Raw genomic sequence first — 19,517 nt, 5'->3', positions numbered from 1 at the left:
CAGAAGTAGTCCATACATTATGATAGTCTATCTGCACCAGCAGAATGTGCAAGTTAAGATAAATGCTCACAGCCTGAAGCTGAGGACTATACCAGCCGTAGGATCAGGCACCTTTGGATCCAGACACTGGAAAATACAAAGACTCATGACAAACAGAATGATGGTTTCTACTACTATTCCAAGACAGGACAATCAGCATTAGTACTGATGTGACTGCTTGCCTTCAAAGCAACACCAGGACTAGAAAATGTCAAGGAATTCTGCTAAGATGGATTCATTAAAAAAAAGAAAAGAAAGAGGAGACCAAATTTGTTTTTTTTTTTCCTTCAGAAGCTTTATAGGAAAAAGAAGAAAGGAATAAGCAAGCAGTTTGCTTGCTGAAAAGAAAAATGAAAAGCCCAGAAATATTACATGATCACATTTCAAATAAAGAGTTCTGGAAAAAATATAAGGAAGGTGCTGAAAGAAAACATGTATGAAAACCAGTGAAAGAGAGAAGTTAAAAAAATATCAAGGAAGACAGATTTTATATCCAGATGAATGGAAAAACTTATGAACTGCGTGGTAGGTGTTAGCAGAGCAGCATGTTGGTCCCAAATGCAGGTGAGAGGAGTTTTATGTGCTAAAAATCTTCATCCATTCTCAAACAAAAATATCTATTTTTCTGCCTCCAAGCATGAAATCCGAACTGAGTTGCAGTCCTCGTGATCTTTCATAACCCAGGGTCTTTGTTGGCAATAAAAGATGTCAATACTAAGCCCAGAGTGAGAAAAGCTTGCCATACAGAATGGAATTCAGAATAAGCTAGGTGTGGCAAAGTCCATATAGCATGGTGAATATAAGCACCTGCTTTCAAAGATATGACCACTGTCCACTACCTGAGATGACCCACAGTTTGAATATGGGTTATTGCTTAATGTGATTTAAAAAAAAATTCCCCAAAACCCAAAAAGATCACTTATTTCCTTACAAAATAAACTAAACTATGTAGAAGTAACATTCAGAGAAAATTTCTTCTTTACATGTAGAAAGCTTTGATTAAGCCAAGAGACTGGAGTAAATACTGGGTAAAGAAGAGAATGTAGAACTTCATAACAGCTAAAAAATATTGCCACCTATTAACTGTTTTGTAATTCACCAGAATATTTATTGCATAAACTAAGTACTTCTCTAAATTTCTAAAATAAATGGGAAGTGTACAGAAACCCCCAGTCAATCCTACCTGACTGTTCTTGTCCATCAGTTGGTTGATGGTTTCGTTTTGTCTTTCCACCTCACGATCCAGTTTCCTACACTTCAGCTTCCATTGACGGATGGTTTCCTGGGCTCTCACCTTCAAGTCTTCTCTTTTTTTCTCAGTCTCCAGCCTGAGTGCCTCTGACTGCTTGAATTCAGTGAGGTATCGCTCTGCTTCCTTGGTACTCTCTTCAACTTGCTGAGCTAACTCAGCAGACTGGAGTTCAGTTTGTCTACGTCCATTCTCACAAGCCTTGTAGTAACTCTCTATCTCCTTTAGCTGGTCCAGCATTTTCTCCTGCTGTTTCTCCCTGTTTTCCAGGTCAGATGTTAACACCTGGAATCATCACAGCAAAATATGAAAATTCCAACTCTACACACATACAATATGAAACCTTATCAAACAGTGTTGTTCAATTACATTTTCATGTAAAATACAAACAGCATAAGAGATCTCCTTGACTACCAGGGAAAGCCCTGATAACCCACAGAATCTCCCCCTCTGCAGTGGTGAAGAATTTCCACACAAAATAAAATAAATGGTTACTCTATCCCATATTTTATTTTCTGCATTTGTTCCTCTCCTGGTTGTTCTCATTATTATTTATATTTTAAGTCTGAGAGAGAATCACTGACTGGGATCTTCACATTTTACATACTAGTCAAATATGGAATAAAGCAAACAGTAAAATGTAAGGAGGTTAATATAAACAGATTAGAGGAAAAATAAAATTGGCAAGGGACAGCCAGCATTGACCACAACAAAAATAATCTATAGTATATGACCTGATTGCTACCCAGTTTTATGCTGATTGCTTTTATGGGAGCAATATGCTGAAGAAGGATATTTTGGCAAGCACTGAAAAATACAAAGAAAACAGATCAACTTGGTAGATGTTTCTAGAACAAAGTGTAAAGATATTTGAAAATGCAGCAAGCATATTTGAGCTAACATTAAAAAAACCCCACAAATTTTAAAAATAATAAGCTCTGCCCATCTCAAACCTGATTATATTTCTTAGGACAGTCTCATAGGTCAGAAAAAATGTTCACTATATACCTTCTGCAAGGGCATGTTCAGAAACCACTTACTGAAGCTTCACTAACTAAAAAGATTTTTATTATGATCATGACAGACTCTCACATTAGTATTCTGTATTCTTGGCCTATTAAGACTGCTTTCATATCATTCAGTATTTTCATTTAATGACTTAGATTAATTTAATAGGACTCCTCTGTAGTCAAAGATACTATCGAGCTTCAAGGAAGAGAAATACTTTAGAGAGGATTAGATTTCAGTACAACTGAAATAAATTGGAGGTATGGATTGAAATAAACTGTGCAATTCAGAAGGAACAAGGTAAAAACACTTTGCCTAGGAAAGAATAAGCAGCTTTACAGATGCACATAGAATGACTATTTAGACAAAGGTCCTTGCATAAGGTTAGAAGGAGGCAGGGGGTGGCACGTAGCTGGGTGTAGCGGTTGGCCATTCCCAATGCCCTTCCCCTGAAAAACCTGGCCATTACCTCCTGGGATGCAGTAAGCTGTACTAGCCTTTTCAGGAAAGCATTTGCTGTCTTGGAAAGAAGGCTGCATGTGCACTCTTGCATGCAACACACTGGTACTGCCAGAAAACACAGCAGACAGGAATGGACTGGCGCTACAGACAAGAGCAATCAGTCCAGCTGGCCACGTGTACCCATGATGCACAACAGGAGTGGGGCTTTCCACTGGACAAGCAGTTTCTCACCTGAGGGATGAGCATTCCTGTTCTAGACACAACTGAGATATAGACAATAAAACAGAAAAAAAAAGACTTTATGGAATAGTCAGGAGTACATCTTACACAGGGGGCAAAATTAAAACAAAAGTGTCTTTCTAGATTTACAGTTCTATGCATTAGAAAAAAAAACCCAAAACATGTATTTTGCTTCACTATGAAACATGCCTTTTCAAGCTCACCAGACAGAGCTACCAGGTCTAATTGTTGTCTTATGAATCAAGACTTCTTAAAAACAGCCAACCAAGAAAACCGGACAAGTTACAACTAGAAAAGTTACAACTAGAAAAGTTTGAGCAAACAAGCTTAGTTTCAAAAGAAAACAGATTATTTCAATACCACTTTAAAGGTAAGAAATTAAATTCTGAATGTAGAAGTTAAAAATAACCCAATAAAGTAGTCAGATGTTATATTTACCCTGCCAGTCTTTGTCAAATAGTTCATCATTTCTGCAGAATCCTGAGGTTATACATATGATGTACTATTCAGTTCTGCATTGTTCAAAAACCATAAAATAGTTGTTTATGTATTTCACCAGAGAACACACTTCATTAATACAGCTAGTTTCCAAAGATTATACATTAATTTTCACATTCCTATCTTGGATCTTCCCCTTCCAGAAATTTCAGAATGGAGGTATTTTAAGGATTTCTACGAGACAGGATTATAGAGATGTGATTTTATTTTAATTTTTTTTTTTTAAATATTCATCCACCTTTTTCCTCTTGGAGTTGGATAATCCTTGAGAAAAGACAAACAATGTCAGGAGTTTGCACTTATTAGAAAATGTCACACTCCTTGGACATCTGAATTTCTCTTCCAAGTAAAAAATTGCTAAAGCCGTGATTCAAAAAGAATTCTATGCAGGTGGGAAGTGCTGCCTTTATAGATTAAGACTTGGGATTCCAAGGAGTACCTAGTATCTTTAGTGGCTGAAGGAGGACACTCATTTGCTACAGTTTACAAGAAATACTACCTGATACTGCAGTTATGTGCAAACATTCCATATTGATCAAAGGAACCAAAGCAGCCACATTTCACCCCACCACACTAAGGTCATTTAGTTCCCTAAAGTGGTTCTATATGTATTTTTCTCCTCCCACCACCCCTTTTCTACCCTGTATCTCATTAGGGCAGTCACCAGATCCTGGTGCTCTGTAATCACGCTGCTTCTCATCGATACTGTTTACAAGAATACTACCCAAATCATGCACTTCATTATTTCTCTTACTAATTCCTGAAGGCAGACCTCTGATCTACATCTCCTGCCAACCATATTGCATCTAACCATCAAGAACTATTAATCCAGAAGCATAAATTCTGTGCATTGCATAGAACATACATACATTCAGTCAAGAAGTAAAAGATATATTGCACAAAATTAACATTTTTCCTTCTGACAGGTAACAGTTTAAGTATAAAATACAGCTAAGACACAGGATGAAAAAGCCATAAGATCTCTATCAATCTTCATGAGACTGAAAGAATTGTATCACTGAAGAACTCTTAATTCAATAACCTTCCCTCAGAAAAGTTAAAGTATTTTAACAAAATAACTGTCTGTTGGCACACTGTACTGGACAATACCATAAGACTACTTTGACATATTTAGAGTAAGTAGTAAATTGTAAGTCAAGCTATTTTACAAGCATAAGCACTAAACATGCTTACCAAGAAATCAGGATACTGCATCTTTATAACTTGTGTACTTTGTTTATTTCTTAGCCATTATGGTCAGGTCATAACAGTAATCTGTAACACCCTGTTTCTATATAGTTCCACACAGAAAAATCAATTTCTTTACACTTGCATACATTTGCAAGACATTAGAGAAGCATCCTGAGGTAAACTGCAGCAACTGAAATGAAAGTTCTATTCAATGAAACCATTAATTTAAGAATGAGCTTTCTTCTGAGGGTGCGTTTAAGAACGTGATTGTAGGATTTTTCATCCTCAGTGCTTTACATCATATTGTGTTTATGGCAACTGTCAGGGACTAAAGGTACAACACATACAACTCACACTGCTGAAAACAAAGACACTTAAATAAATCAAAAGAAATTTCTAGTATCACATGCAGACCAGAGGCAAGTGCAGTTACATCCTCCCCACTAACCAAAGCTAAGTTACACTCAAGTCAAACGTGACTGGTGACTTCCAACTGGGAATCAGACTATCTGATAGGAACAGCTGTTAGAACAGGCTTGATGAAATGCTTTGTTGCTATGTAAGTTTAGATATTCACATCCTTGCATTCCTTGATGTCTCATTAAAAGAAAAACACACTAGTTATTTTCCTGTTACTGCCTCTGTAGGAGAATGGCAGTGGGAAGCAGATAAGAAGTACAAAGTATTTTCTGTTAAGATAATCAGGGAAATCAAAGATTTCCAACTCTGAGCAATGACAATGACCCTCGCTGAGCACTCCTCCATAAGTATTTTCAGAGCAGGAAATTACTATTAGAACATCATTCTGATCCTCAAGAAAGCATGCTCTACAAGTTTTTTTAAAAAATTGGGTTTTATCCCATTAACTCCTGACAAAGTAACTGAAATTTCTCAGGCCCCAGAAAACAAAACCACAGCACGTTTCAGGTTAGTCTGCAGATGAGTTCTTCTTGCCTTACATTTTACAGAAGCACACTTGGTGGTTTTTAAAACCATCCAAGGACCAATTTTGATACAGCATGTAGGAACTTACTCTGAGATTTCATTTTTTTTCCCCTCAAATATCATTTGATGTATTAGTTTGATTTAAATCAGCACATACGTTGACAAAGGAAAAGAGCAGCAGAAGTGAACAGTACAGTCCTGTGAATCTAGAGAAAGACAGAAAGATTCCTCCTTTTGAATTCCCAAAGTGATAGAACACCATTTCAAAGCAAAGTACCTTTAGAAAAATAAATGCAAGATACAACTCCTTGTCTTACTGAATGTGCCAATACAAGTACAACAAAAGTTTACTACTTGACTACTGAAATCCCATATAGGGTTTTGAAGATATCCTCATTCCTCCTCAGTGATGAAAGTTGGTAAAAAAAAACAGATACTGTTCAGGGATCTTACTCACAATGACAAACCTAGAAAAGATGATCAAAAAAACCACAGGAACGGCCTGTCTTAAATAAAGAGGCTACTGACCCTTTAGTCTTCTAACTAAAATCCCAGTGTCAGAGATTGCTGTTATGCTTTTCAGAGAATCACTTTAAATAGTAGGTGTTAAACAAATACCTTTTTTGACTTAACAAAATGAGGGAGAAAAAACTCTGCAAACTCAGATAACCTCTCAAAGTGCATATGTGTGTGTGTGTATATATATACAGATATATAAATGAACTTAGAAGAGTATAAGTCACTTAGTTTCAAAGGTTACCCCCTCATCTGACATTCACCTACCTTAAACATACAGGAAATGAGTAAAAACCAATATTAAACCTGTAACAAAACTGACTTACCTGTATGTGCATTACGAGCTGTGCTTTCTCCTTGTCCTTTTGCTCTATGCACCTCTTCAGTTCTTCTACCTCTGTCATTACAGCGTTATGACTCAGCTTTGCTTTAAGTTCCAGAATATGTTTCTCCAGTTCTTGCTTCTCTCTCTCATGTCTTTCAGCTACTATAAAATAGCAAGAATAGAATAATAGGGCAAGCAGAAACTCAGACTTGCAGCAAATTATTCTCCTCTTATTTCTCTTTCACCACTTTTCTTCTCTACATCTACTGATGTTTACCAAAGTTTCTGTGAAAAATGGCTGTACCTATATGAAAACCTCTTACTGAATGAGATAGCATCTCAGCTTATGCAGTGATTGTACAGGGTGTTGTGTCCCCATCCTTGTTTTTTTCCTCCAAAAAGCCCTCCCAAAAAACCCCAAACAAAACCAAACCAGAAAAACAAAATAGAACGGAAAAAATCTGATGAAAAAGAAACTTGGCCATGAGCTTCAAGGCCACAATCTTATCCCACCAGAGTAATACCTCCTGATTTGGGAGTTGCTATCTGTGAATTTTATGCCTGAATCATACAACTACAATAGAAATTCTTGATGAGAGTAAGCTGTAAAATTTCATCAGCTAGAAATTCATAGGTCTTTAGTCATAAACAACTGCTAGAGGCAAAGAAAATCTCCATTTGCATTCTTCCCTTGCATCTTTGAAGGAACAGAAACAACACAGTAAGAAGAAACACAGCTGCATAAGTTATATAAATATACATGTATATCCTAATAGCTCCAGTGCTTTACTTTCTTCATATTTTCACAACAATTTTGAATTATAATTATACAACAAATGGAAAAAATTAAAATCCGCTTTCATTAACATGAAAGGAATATTGCTTCAAATAAATTCACTTCTAAGCAGATACATTAACACGACTGGAGAAAAAACTATTAAAATGCACATTTTATGTTACATTTCTGAAGCTAAGCCATGTATAAAACCAAGCCATTTTGCAGTGCTCTGTAGGAAATTTGTAGAGCAGGGAGTCAGAGTCCTACTTTAATAACAAAGATAATTCAGTAGATGAAGTATGAAAATATAAAAATACACGATTAACCAAACCAATTAAACATTCAGAGACACACTGGACTAGGAGTCACTATTCCTCTGTTATCTTGAGTAATCCATTTCTACGTTAACAAGGAGAAAGATAGAGACTTCCTCTAATGGCTTTTTGATTATGTTTGAAACATTTAAACACAGACAGATAACTAACAATGTGGTGAAGACCTTGCTAAAGTGGTAATTTAATATGCAATTACATCTTGAAACTGTTTAAAGTATTTTTCTTCTAAATGCCATTGTTCCATCTCTAAAATTCTAACATACTGCAAACAGAAGCATCATACTGCGTTTTCATAACCTCTCTGGAACATGTGGTCTGTCACCCTTTAGACATTCTACCAGAACTTCAATCAATCCTATTAACCAACTATGCAAATTACTTTTGCTGTAATTTTCAAGATGTCAGAATTTCAACTGCAAAGGGACTGAAACATAATGTTTCAGAAAAATTATTTAGAAAATAATTCAAATGCTCTTCTTCTGTAAAAATGTTTTGAGCTACTTTGTTGAAATTGTCACAATCATCTTTTGTTTTAACAATGCAAATGACGTTATCATAAATTTTAACTCTCATTGCTATTTGTGAATAGTCAGGTGACAGTACTTAATTTATTAATGAGGAGGTAAATGTATTAACAGTACTTATTAATGAGCAGTTAAGTGGCTGTTTTTGTAAAATAAGTATAAGAATTAGACTGTAACTCAAAAATGGAATTATCATCCAGGCTGACTAGTGCAAAATGAGAATTGTACCTGTTCTAATTCTCCTGTCATCATCTTGTACATCCTGGTGGCTTTGACAGTGCATAGCAACACGTGAAATTTGATGTTGCAACTCTACACGGTCTTCTTCTGCTTTCAAAAGTTGGGAACGAAGTTCCTCAATCTAAAATGCATGTACAGATATCAAATGCTTAATAGAGACAGAATGAAAGAATAAATGAGGTACTTTTATAAACACTACAACCCCCACAAAACTCTATACACAAGTAGTATTTATAAATAAATCTCAAGAGTACTGTAGATGGTAAACAAATAGACAAATTACTTCCTAATTATACACCACAAAGTGATTATTCAAAATTAAAGGAAGCATTTCAATTTGTTGACCAGAGATGAACATTAATTTCTCTAGACCAAAGAAAACAGTATCTGTTGCAATTGTCTGTTACATTGCTAAGCGAAAATATCTACAGAAATTCAGTAAGAAATATATTTTATTTAAATTCTACTCACTCAAAATACAGTGTGCTTTTTAAGAAACATAGAAAGGGAAAAATATTAAAAGCCCCTATCATATACAATCTAGTGCCTACAAAGATGACTTGTGCACAGGAAAATAAAGAAGATATGACATGAAGGAGAACAGCTCTAATTCACATTACCTATGTGTAATATAGCAATATATTCAATATACAGTGAGTAAAATTCCAAATAGCGATACCATCAACTCAAACCTCTGCAAGACATACCAAGTCAAACAACTAATGCTAACAGATACATATGCCAGTTTCCCACTCCCTCACCCCTCCATTTACTTCAGTCTTTTTCCACAGCTCCTCTGAAAGAAGACTAGAAAGTTTTAGGAGAAGGGATACTTCTCTAAAGCCATAAACCAGGTTCCTACAAATTCCAGATTCAATCCTACCTGCATCAATAGGTAGTGTTTACAGTACACTTTAGATAACATTCAGAAAAAGCCCTGAAAAACTTTATTTTTTGCACACATGAGTATACAAAGGAGCAAATACTCCTAGGTCACTGCTTTATCTGAACTCACCAAATACAGCATGCACACTGCATAGCAATAATTACTAATACAGAAGTTATAAACCATGAAGTGTAGTTACAAATAATGTGTTTGCAAACTTTAAAGGTACCATAATTTCTACCACTATAATAATTACTGTATATGAACATACACATGTAAATTCTGGAAAACAGAAGTATAACAGCAGTTCAGTCCACATAATTAAGACTCTTTAACCTGTCTTTCTACATCTCCTTCTTTTGTCCCCTTTGAGTACAAAATAGGAAGATTAAGCAAAAATACTCAGACACAGCCATATATAAAAACTTTATGATTTTCACCACATCAAAGCAGTTACCTGATGCAAAAGAGCTTCTCTACTGCCTTCTGATTCATTCAGCTTTTTCTGGGACTGCTCCAATGCCTGCTCAAGCTTTCAATAAAGATGAAGAGAAAAGCAGTGTATGCATTGCAGTACAAAAGTGTATTTTAATTATTTAATTCTGCCACAAATTAATTGATATAAGCATCTATTTAAAACGAGGTATAAATTTACACAATATTCTTATTTGTCAAAAATTCTGAATCAACCATTTGTCTGTAATAAATTCCTGATATATTTAAGTTACATAAAAGAATTTAATTTACAGTCTATAATTTTGTCCAGTATTCTACATCACGTGAAGATATGAAGTGATACATATAATCCAAAAGAAAAAGAGCATGAAAACAAATTTTTACAGGGTTAAAAGTTAAAAAAGGGAAGATAAATTTAAGACTTTAAAAAAAACCAAAACAAAACATTGACCTTGGATTTGAAACTCAAATTAAGATTAACAATGACTTAACATTTGAGATCATGTTTGATACAGAGCTTATCCATAAAAGTTTTAAAGATTGCATGTATTGGTAGAACTGACAATTGGTAAAATAAGTGGGGTTTCTGTATCGTGCCAGAAGATGTATTTGAATTATTCTGGAAATTAGATGACTGAAAAACTGAAGTGCCTAGAATTTGATACAATTAGATTTTTTCCTAATAATAGCATATCAAGATATTTTAAAATTAGCAGATGACCATTGAGAGAAAAAAATACAGAAAACAAAAGCAACAAAATGTTTTCTGACTTCTACCATAAACAGTTCAAAGATCCACATCAAAATTAGTATCATTTCTGACAGCGGAAATCCTTGCTGCAGAGATAATCTCCAAGAGGATGTTGAGAGGCTGGCAAATGGGCAAAGTAAACAGGACCAGAATTAATGGAACTGAGTAACATATCATAGAATACTACATAGACAATGTAGCATAAAGGGGCATGACTCTGGAAATATTCACAAAAAGGTTGCACTCAATGTAAGAGGGAAAAAGCTAGAAGTGTAACATGGTCCCTAGTATTCTGCCAGAACAGAAATAAGAAATTGCTTTCTATGATCAAGAAGAGAGAAATATGGCAACAGACAGTTCAGTAAGAGTAATTAATAACCACGGTGCAAAATAACTAGCATGCATTAGCTGCAGGGATGAAGAAGAGATGGATCTTTCTGCTGTTGCTTATCTGCAGCAGCTCACTACATATAAATTTAGAGACAAATGGGAGAAAGAAATCAATGATGATTTTGAAGTTTTAAACTTGTCTACCTAGCAGGATGGACAAGTCATTAGAAGTAACACACTATAACTAAAGAGGTTTCAAGGAAAGACAAAAACTCAGCATAGCTACAGTAACGGTGCCTCTGATGCAAAACAAAACACCAAACCCACAAGCCTGGTAGTTTTAAAGAATAAAAAGTTTTATACTGATGTCTTCTCTGAAAAAGGAAGCATATACTGTAACACATGACACTATACACTTATTTAAAACCCAACAAGAAAGTAGAAAATTAACTCTTACTTGTATCTTTTCACTTTCATATTTCATAAGTTTATTTTTCATGCGTTCTTCTGTTTCATCTGCTTTAGCATCTTGCTTCCTTAAAGCCTTTCAAGGGGAAAAATATATTAGGAACTTCATTGTAAAAGTTACAGAAGTCTTTGTAAGTCTGTTAAAATTAAAGAAATCTGCTGACACATTTAAGAAAGATTTTGACAAATGCTGTCCATGTCTAATATTTCAACCTGGAGCCAATGTATATTGCTATGAAAAAATAAACACAAGTCTGCACATACATAAACACACCCATGCACTGAACAGAGCCAAATGCAAACTAACTAGTACTAACATTGTTCTGATGTATAGCGCTCCAGATGCCCAAGGCTGACCCCAAACACTGAGATGAAGGTCTAAACAGCTCAAGAGATCCCCTACAGATAAGCTGTGAACACATCAGATGAAAAGGATATGTTCTCTAATATAAAATATGCTCGATATGAAGTAAGGAAAATACTACCATAAGGTTGTGCTTGAAACAAAGAAAAACACAAAACCAAAACACAAAACTACAACTCTAAGCATCTGCCCAGATTTTAAGACAGAACCAACTGAAACTTTCCTGATCCAGTTACTGACGTTTCTGGGGGAGAAAAAAACCCCAAGCCAGATATAATTAAAAATCTATGGGGACTTTACTCAGGTCTCCCACCCCAAACTAAAATACCTAAAACACTTACGTACATTTTTAAAGCATCTTGCAGAAATAAAATTGCCTTGAATATTAATTTCAAAAATCTTTTCCATCTGCAAACCAGTATCATTTGCAGAAAATAGCCAGTCACTGGTAAATAAATGCTTTAGATGTCACAGGCATTAACCACACATACAGCTTGTAACTTTTGGAACCCAAGCTTGTATATCTCAAGGCATAACAATATCATTGGCTTATCTTAAATGTCACTTAGAAACACCAGTTGAGGGAAACCACTAGCCATACTGATTGGATTTATTGTGATTTTGAGTAACTTTATTAACAAATCTTATGTCTTTGCTGAACAATATAACCAAGCAGTTTCCATACTGGCCACAAATCAATTAGAGACCTTAGCATACCTCTTTTGCTTTCATCCAGTATCATGGAGCATCTATTCCTTCCACCACCACTTGTTAAAACTACAGCAAAACATATAGCTTGTCCAGAAAGAAGTGTCTTGATCCCAGTCTCTTCTTCCCAAGCAGCATTTTTATTACATTTTAAAAGTAATAAAACCCCCTAAATAACTCATTGAAATTTGCTCCTATGATTAGTTCAATCTCTTTCAGCATTTGAATACTTCACTTTACTGGATACCAGGGAATGATTTATTTCATTGTATGAAAACAGAAGGCAAGATATTAATCAACCTCAGTGAAACCAGGCATTCAGCTTATACAAGTTTTGCTTTTAAAAGCACCTATATGGAGAAAATGAATGGACTTATATACTTATCTCAGTCTTATATCCTCACCTCAGGAAATATAAGGCTTTCAGCAGAGTTCAAACTACTCTCTCACTTGAACAGTTTCCACAACCTCAGTTTTCAGTGCAAGATATCTATTGCAATTATTCCTCTGAAAACTTTATGCTAAATAATGCTAATAAAGAATTATGCTTTTAATCTTATTGATTCCTAATCAGATACAATAAGACTAACATACTTAAGATTTTTCTCTAACTATTCAGTATAGATTCAAATCTATTATTCCAGTCACCTATAAAAATCAATGCTGCACACAGACCTAACATGCTCCTGTTTTACTCACAGACTCTAGGGAGAATGCCCCAAAACCTATATGAACAACAAACAAAACACCACCAAAAAAATAGTCAAAGATCATCTTTACTTCAGCTAGTGCCATTATTGCACAAGGTCTTTTTTAATGACTACAAGTACCATTTCAGAACAGTCTACTAGGGATGTATGATGTGTACTAACTGCAGTTGAGCTTTACTAGCAAAATAAGAAGCTCTGTTATATACAGTCAACTGTATGCCTATATTATTTCTGGCACTGAATTAATAATTAATACAGGACCAAAAAAAAGCATGTTTTCATGTACAGATTTCACTAGAGATGTCAGCATCATAAGGAAAACGTTAAAGCTGGGCTGAAATTAGTAATACCAGGAAATTTTTCAAAGATTTCCCTACTGAAGGCAAAACATATGTCTCTGCATCAGTAGTATATTGTAATTCCCAGAAGCAGCCACAGAAATTAATATGCTGTTTCAACTTATCAAGATCACTGAATGATTTTTAGGCTATTAAACAGCAATAACTTCAAACAAAAAAGCAGTCTTTCCCATCACTGTTACTACAAATATGATGTTCAGCTTTGTAAAAATAGCCCAGAACCATCTCATTTTTAAGAAAAAAGACCCAGTTCATATATCAGAGTTAAAATACCGCAAAAAAAGAATGCAATATAACACTAAATTAAGCATACCAGATGTGAACTGCTTTAACTGTGAAATGATAGAATCACAGACTGGTTTGGGTTGGAACAGACCTCAAAGATCACCCAGTTCCAACCCCCCTGCCATGGGCAGGGGCACCCTCCACTAGACCAGGTTGGCCAAAGCCCCATCCAACCTGGCCTTGAACACTGCCAGGGAGGGGGCAGCCACAACTTCTCTGGGCAACCTGTGTCAGTGTCTCATCATCTCACAGTACAGAATTTTTCCTAAAACTACCCTCTTCTTCAGGATGAACAAGCCCTACTCCTTCAGCCTGTCTTCACAGGAGAGGTGCTCCAGGCCTCTGATCATCTTCACCGACACAGCACTCCAGATGGGGTCACTGCCAGAGCTGAGTAGAGGGGGAGAATCACCTCCCTTGACCTGCCAGTCACACTTCTTTTGATGTGGCCCTGAATACAATTAGCTTTCTAGGCTGCAAGCACATATTGTCAGCTCATGTTGAGCTTTTCATCAGCCTACATACCCAAGGCTGCTCTCAATCCATTCTCCACCCAGCCTTTGTGCTTGGGAAAATGCACCATGCATTCTTCCAGTAGGCGTGAGGTAGGCCATCAATTAACCAGTCAAAATGTCATCAAGAAATGGAAACATCTGCTCATCACAGCTAAGAATGCATCAGCTGTTACTGGCAATTCAGAAACTACACAGGTAAGAGTTCATTGTGTTTTCCTTTCTTCTTGTACTCCTTTTTAAATAATTCTCTCACTGGATTTTACCACTCTATTCCTCTCTAAAGGTTCCTCTGTGTAAATTTTCTCTTGGAAAGGTAGGGACTAAGGGAAAAAAAAAACACAAAACAAAACCCAAAGTACAATGACAACACATGTAGAGATCCAACTGTTTCTTTGAGTTGATTTGTTGTCTCTGAAGGTGTTGGGTGAGTCAGTCAAAACTGGGCAATGGGGGGGGATGCTGAGAATATTCACAGTATATCAAGCCCCAAAATTTCAAATAGATAAAAGAATTTAGTCCCTGCTTGACAGATTTTTTCTTATATATGAGGAAAACTACTTAGAGGCCTCTGTAACAATAGTTCTCAATCTTCCCAACTTATGAAAGTCTTCTAGTAGTGAATCATAACTTTTAATGCAACTTAAGCCTACTAGAGCTTTTCTTAGGGTTTGGGGTTTGTTTGGGGTTTAGTCTTGTTTTTTTTAAATAAAACCAGATTATTTGAAAGTAATGCACAGACCACAAACTGAAATTCACTCTTTCAAAAGTAACTCAGAGAATTATATTAGTAGAAATAGATGAGCAGACCAGCATTGTGCTATGTTTTAAATAAGGCAAAAATGTACAACATCCTAATCTGAAGGAAATTTCTATCCCTAACTTGCTACATTAGCAGCTAGCTTGGGTCCAAGTGCACTATCTAGACATACCTAGGATTTCAAAGACACACATTTCTGTGACAGCTATGTATGAGACTTGCTTATGTTGCAAGACAGAGGCAGAGTCAAACTACAATCAAAACAGAAACCATTAGCCACGAGTGGCATAACACAGAGCCAAGGGGCAAGTATGAACAATGCATTAAAACATCCACATGGCTCAGGGCACAGATCAAGTTTGTTTGTCTAAAAAGTTCAGAGATAAGGAGATGCTCAAAGAGAATTTTCAGTTGTGCTTTTGACCACCAATCTGCTTCCTCTGCTGAAAGTCCACCAGCTCCTTGCACTTCACAGTATGTACAGCAGGAGGCAAACAATCTACCAGCTGCATGAAGGAAGAGAAAAAACACTTCTTGACCTATTCAAGTTATCAGCTTACAACACAACCACAGTCACTGCCATACCCACAGTCAGTGGGTTCAAAATGTTCTATAAAGATGCTTCTATTCACCTAAAGAGTCCAAAGCATGAACACACCGACTCATTTCATCAAAATCCAGGAAGCCAAGCACACGAATTACTAAAGCTATTCAGCCTTTAAAGGCTGCATATAAAAGCTGTTGAAAGCCCATTTTTAAGAATGATACTTGGTCTTGGTTTAGAAAATGGATGTATAAATGCTACAAACAGTGGGGGATGATGGTGTCTTTATGTGCAAGTAGTTATAGTTTACACAACAAATGTATTTTGTTAAAGCAACCCACATATACACGTCAGTAGCACTGGTAAGATGAGCATATCTTGTCTCCTTTGTAATCAGAAAAGCATTTGTATCAGGAATATAGAAGGAAGTGAAGACATATAATTTGCATTAATTTCTGTCTGCTAATTGCAATTTTCTAATGTACAGTAATTGCTGATTAAAGTGTGTTTAAACACACTGACACACACTAAGTTACAAGATACACAAAAACGCAGAGAAAATTTTTATCCACCTACATGCAGCACGTACAGACTGCAGATTCCAAAGAATAATGAGAACTTACAAGTTAACAATGCAAAAAACTTCATGCTACAAGCTTTCTTTGTGGTCAGTACACAGCTAGATACCTTGGTTAATAAACAGTCCATGAATGTAAAAATTACAATGCAAGTAAAAAGCTTGCATATTACATAAGACAAGACCAACAAAAGACCAAACAAATGTATCATCATGTTCAGTTAGACCCTGAAAATATGTAATTTAATAACTGATATTTAGGATTATGAGTCTCTTAAGACAGTAAAATACTGACAAGTAGTGGTCAGTTATGGGCACTGCACTTTCCTTAAAAATAACCCCCATTAACATTAAAACCTCACAATTTCTTAATTAAACATCTACTGATCAAATCCAAAAGTCAAATTTAATTTTGTTTCATTTGAAATGTGTAACATGCAAGCTAATGAAAAAATTGTCTCATTAAATAGCCACAAATACTTTAAGTAGCATTTTTTGGTAAATAATTCAGGCTGTATTAAATGACAGGATTTCAGAACTCAGTCCAAACCCTGCCCTCCTTCCAGTAATGTTCCCTGGGAAGCATCCTGGAGAAATAAAAAAACCCAAGAGGACAGAAGACGACTTCAGTGGAACATTACATCCATGCAGTGATGACCACAAGGACTGAGGCCTCTGACAGCTTGCAGAAGCTCACCATGAATATGATCGTGGGGGCTGGAGCATCTCTCCTGTGAAAGCAGGCTGAGAGAGTTGGGCTTGTTTAACCTGGAGAAGAGAAGGCTTGGGGAGACCTAATTACAGCCTACCAATACTTAAAGGGGTCCTGCAGTGACATGGAAGGGTGACTATTCATCAGGGAGTGTAGTGATAGGACAAGAGGTGATGGCTTTAAGGTGCAAGAAGGTAGGTTTAGATTAGACATTAGGAAGATATAATTATGAGGGTGGTGAGGCACTGGCACAGGTTGCCCATAGAGGTTGTGGAAGCCCCATCCCTGGAAGTGTTTAAGGCCAAGCTGGATGAGGCTTTGGGCAACCTGATCTAGTGAATGATGTCCCGGCCCAAGGCAGGGCAGTTGGATCTGAATGGTCCTTAAGGTCCCTTCCAACCCAAAGCATTCTATGATTCTGTAGTCTAACTCATAATTCAAGTAACAAAGGACAAAAAAGCAAAATAAAGTAAAAAGTTCTTAAGTGTTACACAGAAACACACTTCATCCAAATAACAATTGCAGCAGAACAGTTACATTTACTTTATTCTCACCAGGGTACACAGAAATACACACAGCAATTCAAGCACATTGCAACACAGAGAAACTGATGCTACAGATGCACATGATGCCCTAGGAGTATTTATACCTTATAAGGACTACTTCTGGATACATGCCTCAGTAAATACTGCTCAGGTTCACATCAAGCTCTCAGATGGAAAGCCTTCTTTCCTAATCAGTATCAGCATGAGGCATAGCTATACTTCCCTCTCCTCCAACATATTGCATTTGTGTAAATGGAGTTATTAAAAGAAAGGAGCAACAGAAAATGACAGGCAATGGACACAACTAGGCAATGACTATCACTCCTCAAAGAAATTCGTGTTAGTGATAAGCAACATTCTGTTCCTAAGCCCATAGGCACATTTCCATGGGTGAACCCAATCACTCCACTCCAAATGGAATAGGGACCAAAATATTCCAAGACCATCACTATCCAGGTTAGCATTATTATTACTTTTAATAACTACCCTGTAGGCTTTGCTGAGATTGTCTACTTATAATAGAGTATATTCATTAAAAAAATGTATAAACTATTGAGTTCTTTTAAAAAACTTTGCTCAGAGATCTTGAAAGCCAAATTTATTTTTGTCTACAGTAGAGAAAAATAAAAATAGCAAAAGCCATGCAATTGCATTGATGCAAGTAATGAGCAAATTAACAAGAAGCCAACTACTACTCAGCTTGAAATGACATTGTTGAAGAAACATTTTTTAAGCTATTCATATTCATAAATTTTAAATACTTCATAATCATAAATTACATTTTTCATTCTATTTGGTTTGCTATACTGAATCTATTCAACTGGAACACCACATACAAAGAAAAAAATTTTCAAAAATCAAAACCCAGAAGCTCAAAAAATTCAAATCTGTTACACCCAATTCTCAAACTGTCTTTGTGTTGGCAGTTTTTCCTGTCTGCTTTTAATTTGAGATTAGATCAGCTGTAAAAGACATTCTCATACTCCTATTTCTTCTAAAATTTGTATTCCATAACAAAATAATTTACTTCACAAAGCTTTCCCATACAGCAGCCTCTCAGGACAATACTACACAGAAGGGCAGCACGTACAGGATCCGGACCATTTTGCTCTCAAAAACAAGTGGGTTATTTATTTTTTTTAAAGTAGGGCACAACAGTATTCCAATTTGCCAACATGAGAGCTAGAGAGCTCAGCCAGCTTTTCAAGAGATGTTGTAACAAATCTCTAAACCAGTATTTCTAAGTGAGATCATTTTCTATGTAGGAAAAGACAAATTAACATGAATGTTCAATGGAGAAGGAAGGTGGGACAGCTGGAAGGAAGCATGTAATAAAATAAGGGTCTGAGATCTAAGGACTTCAGCAATATTGCAGTCTAAAGACATCTGGCATATACTAAGCTGCAACTCTCTCCCAAAGATGCTCTCCAAGCTGTTGAGACAGCTATGAGAAAAAACACAGGAGGAATGGGTCATACTGTTTGCTGCTACTGGGAGTGTAATAGAAGTCCATGGTTTAAAGGTGATGCTGCCTCCATATTCCTCTGTAATCTGTCAAAGATTCCCTAATACCTACTGAAATGAGCTCTCTTCTACATGTGTCATTTGAGACCACCAGCTTCTATTTTGCATGCTAAAGTTTAGAAGCTCCTGTAAAGATCTGTAATTCATTGCAACAGAGGTAATTATATTTTATTAGGATTCCCAAATGCAGTGACAAGAATCTGTTCCAAGAAATCAAGAGTCATAATTCAGCTACCCAAAAGGATGATCTGGGGATATGAGCCCCTGCTGGAGACCCCAAAGATAATCACAGGAGGCTGTGATTCTCCCCCAAGCAGCAGCAGCTATGAATGTATGGTGCATGGAATGAAGCCTGTTTCATTCAAGATTGGCTCTGAATCTTGGCTTCAGAAAATTCCGAATAAAAGTTTAGTAAGCAGACAAATAGGTTTTGAGCATTCCTGTAGTGAAGACTATATACTGAAGTTTTGAACAATGGTGTCAAAAAGACTTCTAAATAGAAAGGAACCCCTCAGGAAAAATAATAATACATACAGAACAAAATAGAATTTGCAGGAGCAGGGATTAAAATATGTTCATGTTGGACAGCTTAGGGGAATGGAAGGTCATTATGCATGAAATTTGGAAGATGAACAACTATGAAAAAAAGGTATCCAACTTGAGGGCTTATGATCAC

General features: G+C 36.1%; 1 protein-coding gene across 1 annotated transcript in view; it reads right to left on the bottom strand.

Moving 5' to 3' along the window:
- CEP128 (centrosomal protein 128) overlaps positions 1-19,517 on the bottom strand; it is a gene marked incomplete at both ends in the record, with an annotated part of 96,235 nt that overhangs the window by 62,074 nt on the left and 14,644 nt on the right. The window contains 5 exons of the mRNA XM_084263890.1: positions 1,223-1,573; positions 6,475-6,635; positions 8,339-8,471; positions 9,694-9,768; positions 11,231-11,317. Coding sequence (XP_084120016.1) covers positions 1,223-1,573; positions 6,475-6,635; positions 8,339-8,471; positions 9,694-9,768; positions 11,231-11,317 — 807 coding nt within the window. The remainder of the gene's footprint in view (positions 1-1,222; positions 1,574-6,474; positions 6,636-8,338; positions 8,472-9,693; positions 9,769-11,230; positions 11,318-19,517) is intronic.

Source organism: Gallinula chloropus (genome assembly GCF_964237585.1).
Source record: "Gallinula chloropus genome assembly, chromosome: 4".
NCBI classification, from domain to species: Eukaryota; Metazoa; Chordata; class Aves; order Gruiformes; family Rallidae; genus Gallinula; species Gallinula chloropus.
Note: the sequence above shows the minus strand (reverse complement) of the source record. Positions and strands in the feature narration are given on the sequence as shown.